General features: G+C 45.0%; 1 protein-coding gene across 2 annotated transcripts in view; it reads left to right on the forward strand.

Annotated features, from left to right (window-relative positions):
• Positions 1-5,725: 5,725 nt before the first annotated feature.
• ZNF804B (zinc finger protein 804B) overlaps positions 5,726-6,127 on the forward strand; it is a 252,680-nt gene continuing 252,278 nt past the window's right edge. Inside the window, exon 1 of one of the 2 annotated variants that reach the window (XM_086615053.1) lies at positions 5,726-6,127. In XM_086615053.1, the coding sequence (XP_086471179.1) occupies positions 5,975-6,127 (153 nt within the window). In that variant the 5' untranslated portion in view covers positions 5,726-5,974. The other variant, XM_086615054.1, reaches the window with a different exon arrangement.

Raw genomic sequence — 6,127 nt, forward strand, 5'->3', positions numbered from 1 at the left:
CTCATATCAGTGGCTACTTGCCATTATTCTTTCTATGTCCATCCTAACTTAGGTGAGAAGAAACCAATGAAAATTATTTCTGAATAGAAAATAGACAATATCTTTACATCATTGAACACATAACTCTGGAAGTATTGAGCTCTTGTTAATACAGGATTAAAGTCCTATTTGTATTACTGACCTATTAATTTAAGTGAATGGCATGTCCAGCAACCTTCTGAAAATAATAGAGTTCTTGGATATTTTTAACTAATTATGATATCAGCAGTCTTCCCCAATATCACCTAGTAATACTTAGCATTCTCCTTTAAGACTGTTGTTACTCTATTGAGTAATTCTTACAATAACTCTGAAGGAAACATGATGTTGTCTTTTTTTAGTGATAAAGTAATGCAGAGAGGTTGCTAAATGCCACATAAGAGATATATCAAAGAAAAGTTAGAGTAAGGATGAATTATTTGAACAAGATTTTTGTTCAACTATATGACTTTCTTAAAACCAGTGGAGCATGAGTCTATAAGAAAAGTAGGGTGCAATTTACTACTCTTTGCTGATGTAAACACATGCACTTCGGTTTGATCATCATGAAGACTGCTGTATTTGCTGGCTACGCAATTAATTGCAAGCTGTAATAGCAAGCTGTAGACTATAAAGTGATTGTTCAGCACTTAGACACTCCAAAAGGCTCCATCCAAAGTAAAATGGTGTCATTGATTCTGCATGGACTAGAGAGCAGAATAACTTAGCCATCAATGCTTCAAGTGTATAAATCTTGACAGATTCAAGTTTTGGGTAATAGAAAGCTGCTTACATAAGTGGTTCACAAGAGGAATGTAACTACTATTTAGATAAAAAGAGGCAGCCTGGGATTAAAAATGTTTGGATAAGCAGTATTATGTTTACTTCAAATGGAATAAAGTAGGGAAGGGCTAAAATAATCAAGAAATAAAGACGGATATAACAACACTTTTACTAATACTTACTTCAGGAAAAATGTAAATGGTGTTGTCTAAGATTCAGGAAAAAAAGAGCAGAGATCTGAAGTTGTCATTTCACTGAAAGCAAAACAAGCTTTATGCAGACCAGCTCACCTTGTATTTTTACATTCACCAGGAACTCTAAACAAGAATCAAACTTTACAAAATGTTCCCCAAATTATACGCTGCACTGAGAAAAACAAATCAATCATTCAGGCTAAAATTTATTCACGTGATCTACAGAAATGCTGACTGTTTCTAATATATGGCTCTGATTTATAAAGAATTAAGAGTCTTTTGGGATATTAGATAATGTCTTCAGATATAGTAACAGCACAACTAATGTTGTAATAGTATATTCGAGGGTTTGTAAGAGTTTGTTACCATACATGAACATACTTAAGAGGTGAAAGTTTCTAGAGAAACTCTGATTCTGTTGACTTCAAAAACTGTCATTGGTTTCAGCAGGACAGGATTTTGCTTGTCCTGTGAACCCTGAGGAATCAGCTGTAGTTATTGACCACTAGAATGGAGAAGAGCTAGAGTTTGGGTGGACAGGTTAGAGGAACTGAGGGTGGACGAATATGTAGTTTAAGTGGTTGTAGTCCAAAGACCTGCATATATTGCTAGGGCTTGATTTATGGCTTTATAATCTCCATCATGTCTGAAGATAACATGTACTGTAAAGCTGCAGTAAGGCATTCATTGCTGTTATATGTCAGGAACCTTGTCGTGTGTTTTTATACCTGAATTGTCTTGTCGAGATGCTGATCTCACTCACTCAGCACTGTGGGGAAGACTGCTTATAAAATACACATCAGTATTAGGATGTGTTCTTACCGTAGGGTTCACTTGGGTTCTTCTGCATTGGAAAACATCTTGTGCTAAACTAGCTCAAGAGAGAATAACCAGCCTGTGAAACAGTATTCAAGTCGTGTGTCTACACACCCTCTGTTCTTGTTTGATTGCTAAAATAGTTTGTAGAAGTGTAGTGCCAGAAGATTCTTTGCACTTTTTGAATTTTCTCATGTCTGGAGGCATGGGAAGGATGTTTTTGTTCTTTCTGAGCACAGTAAGGGGATTGTGGAAAACATTTTATGTCTGCGGCCCTTGAGCAGATCTAGCCTGTATACGCACCGATGAACGGTTATATTAGCAGCCGGCAAATCACGCTAACTGTAATTTTTACCTATATAGCAGAGAATATCAGTATAATGGACTTGATGTGCAGATGGAACTCATATTAGGAGCAATATTTGAATTACAATCTGAATAAAATTGACAGTGTAGACAAGGTTTTAAGGGTATGTCTACACTGTACTGTCTAAGGCTGCAAAGAAGCATATGAACTAACGCAACCATTAAGAATAATATGACTGCATTAATATGGTTCTCTGCTGCTTGATTTTTGGAGTATATTTATGTCAGAACTAGCAGCTTTAGAGCCAGGCTGGGTATTTCAATCTGACACTACATTGTGCAATGAGGACAATCCCTACAAAGAATAATTAGAAAATGCTTACAGACTTTTTTTGGGGGGCAATAAATGCTAAGAACCTTTATTAATGATAAAAACCTGTGTAAACTAAGAGGATAGATGAACTGGAAAATATTTCATTATTTTAATCATCATCTCTTAGTGACAGCTGACCTGCTTCTCTACTTTCTTGCATCTTGAAAAGTCACTAACACTTCTGCAAAGAAAGCATAACGTTCTGAAAGGTAGTATTTTACATCCACCGTGCTCAGCTGAAAATTACTTTATGAGATCTAAGGTAGTGAAGGATTGGACCCACCTGAAACTACTAATAGTTAAGGCTCATATTTCTACATGACCTGTGATGAAAGACAAGGTGCAGCATCTCCAGAGACTTGGGGGAATGTTCAGGGAATGCTATAATTAATATCTTATCGTTCCATTTGACAACTCTTAATCTCATTTTCTCAGGCTTGTGTCCTACAGATTGTTTATAAATTAGATTGGTGGTCATAGTAACTATTCCCCTGAGTTTGCAAAGTGAAGTGAGCCTAAAGTGACTTCTACTTTTCACAGCAGGGCCAATTGAGCACATCATCCTTCTCAGCAGGATAAAATGAGTACTGTGCTGTCTGCTCTGGGGCAAATCATTTTCCTTTCATGCAATCTTAGTAAATGAACTGTGGAAGACTCGATAAGTTTATGGAGGAAAGTGCTGTCCCTTAGAGTACAGCGAAGTTCTTGCACGGTTTCAGCTCATGCTGAAGCTCCTCTGCAGGTTACATGGACTGGCCAGTCCATGTATCTACAACACACAAACACACATCTCTACTCTATGCACATGGTGTGGGTCTTCCATAACCTCTTCCTCACCTTGTAATAGTACATCATCAGCTCCATGGAGCAAAGGACTTTCCATGTCTCTTAATAACAGAAAAGGCACTGAGACCTCTATGAAAGTCATTGAGATGAGACGTAGATTCTGTTCTGAGAAACAACAGCTGCATCATAGAGAAGCAAAGTTTTGGAAAGTTCATTGCATTGCCAGAGAGAAAAGATGCTTGTCTTTACTTCTAGAATTGCATATTCAGTGCAGTCAGAAAGTCAAGCTGCAGACCAAAATTCAAGATGAAGTTAACACTTATCTTTAACAGGATTGCAGAGGAGTAATTTCAGAAAGAACTTGTAGTTAACAAAATATATCAATTATATGCCAACAGGAATAAATTTCAAGCCACTCACACAACTGTGACTTGTAGGAGGAAATCATCATAAAAGCTCATTTTTGCCACCAAGTTAACAGTGGATAACTTTTTTCGGTATGGTAGTGTAAATAAGCCACTTTCCAATGTAAATTCTTCAGAAAAGTCCTCCATAGGTCTGTTGTGGGCACTGTAGTGCTCCCAGGCCCCAAAGTCTGATTTGTACTGATTAATATGACTATTTAATTTATCACCCACAACACCTTTGGCAAGGAGTCCCACAGCTCAACCACACATTAAGCAGAGAGCCAAGTCCTTTTATTTATTATGCACCTGGGTTTTACCAGCTTAATTTGACCCCCACCTCCCAGTGTTTTACATTGCCAAGCACTGTATAAGGCTAACAGAAGGATGATCCTAACATATTACTTCCAGCTTTGGTTATTCCAAGTTTAGATGCATATTGTTTTCTCTATAACATTACATTTTTATTCATAAAATATGTAATGGTTCTGACCATTTGTATACATGCACATATACATGCATACGATCAAATCTTATACTGTATGTGAAGCATTCTGTATGAAGACTTTTTAACACTATTTTACATATACAGCCAAAAAATTGACATTTGGTTTGTCATGACCTTTTTATCTATACAGTTTGGTGGCTTGTGTGAATTTTCTTTTTAATTTACGCTAGGTTCATAGAAAGATAGCTCGAGAGACTAAAATTAGAATGAGTGTGCCTTATCGGTTTCATTCACTAAATATCTGAAAACACAGGCTTTTACAGGATTAAATTAAAAACTTGAAATAATTCTTATCTACAGTTTAAAGTAATCTACTTAGAAGAAAGGAAAGATCTGCAGGTGACTACTAAGGCCTTGTCATTTATTGATTTATTTTTATCGACTTAGTAAGTAACAGAGCAGAGACAATACTTGTGACCTGATGAAAAGAAGCTGAGCGCGCACAGCCGGGTCCGAGGTACATCGCGTCCGTCTCTCGCAGGAGGCTGAAAGAACAACCTGTTTCAGCTGTTTAGTGGTGGAAGAATTTCATACCTGCGATTCCCTGTAAAACATTTAGGTCTTAAACGACACCACACACCTAATTCACGAGCTTTCAGGGGGACCGACCGAGACAAGCCCAGCCACAAGCCGGGGGGTGCCCAGGCAGTCCGGCCAGCGGCGCGCAGCCCCCGCCGCGGCCCTCGGCGAATTTGCGCTTCCAGCCAGCAGCGGAACCGGAGCAGCGATGTTTCCCGGTAACCCCGCTCCACGGCTGGCTGCAGGGAGACGGTGCCCGCTCGCATCCTCGGCACGGTCGCGGGAGGGTGTTCCCTGCCCCGCTCCGCACCCCTGAGGGCGGGGGAAGGGCCGCGGCCCCTGCCAGGTGGCATCCTGCGGGACAGCGGAGGGCAGGTGATGGGATGCGGGGAGAGGTGGAAGCGCAGTTAGAGGCAGGCGGAGAAGGAACGTTACCACCCCGCCATAGATGGCGGGAAAGTTGGGCGAAGAAGAAGAGGAGGAGGAGGAGGAGGGCGGCCAGCACTCCCTACCGCCTTCCCCGGCCCGCTCCGCCCGGGGCTACCGACCGCAGCCCTCTCCCCTCCGCGGAGCGGCGAGGGGTAACGTCCTCTCACCCACCGCCCCCGCCCCCCCGGCCGGCTGCCGCCCCCGCTCCAGCCCTACCCCTCCTCCGCCCCCCTCGCACCACGCACCGCCCCCCTCCCCCCGCCGGCGGAGGTGAGGCGAGGCGCGGCGCCGACTGCAGCGGCGGCACGGGAGGACCGGAGCGGCGAGGGCTCTGCGCGGCTGCCGGCTGCATCCACCACCCAGCCCGGCGGAGGGAAGAGCCATGGGGAGCAGCCGCCGCTCGAGCTGCCGCGGAGAAACTCCCCTCCGGATATCGGCTGCCGGTGGCCTGGTCTGAGGAGGAGGAAGAGGAGGGAGGGAAGGGGCCGTAGCAGCAGCGGACGGTGCAAGTTGCGCTCTGCCCTTCTTCTTCCCGCGCCCGTCCCCTACCCGCGGAGCAGCATGCGGACTGGTCTCCGCGCTCCCTCAGATGTGCTGTGGCTGCCGCCGCTGCTGCCGCCTTCAGTGCATCCTGCTGCTGGCAGCGCTCACCCGGGCGCTGGATGAGACGGGAGCGGGGAGATCGCTGCTGCGGGTTCCGCCCGCTCCTTCATGCGGGCTTCTGCTCCGGCGCGGGTAGCACCGCAGCCGCTGCCGCCGAGGAGGAGCCGGCCTGCCTTCCCCCCTGCCGCCCGCGGGGCTGGGGCGCTCCGCCCGCCCGCCCGCCCGGGGGGCCCGCATGGCGTGCTACCTGGTCATCAGCTCCCGGCACCTCAGCAACGGGCACTACCGCGGCATCAAAGGCGTCTTCAGGGGACCGCTCTGCAAGAAGGGCGCTCGCTCGCCGGTAACTGCCACCTCCTCGCTCCCTCCCTCACTTGCCCCCCGCACG

This window comes from Tauraco erythrolophus, chromosome 7, assembly GCF_009769465.1.
Source record: "Tauraco erythrolophus isolate bTauEry1 chromosome 7, bTauEry1.pri, whole genome shotgun sequence".
Classification (NCBI taxonomy): Eukaryota; Metazoa; Chordata; class Aves; order Musophagiformes; family Musophagidae; genus Tauraco; species Tauraco erythrolophus.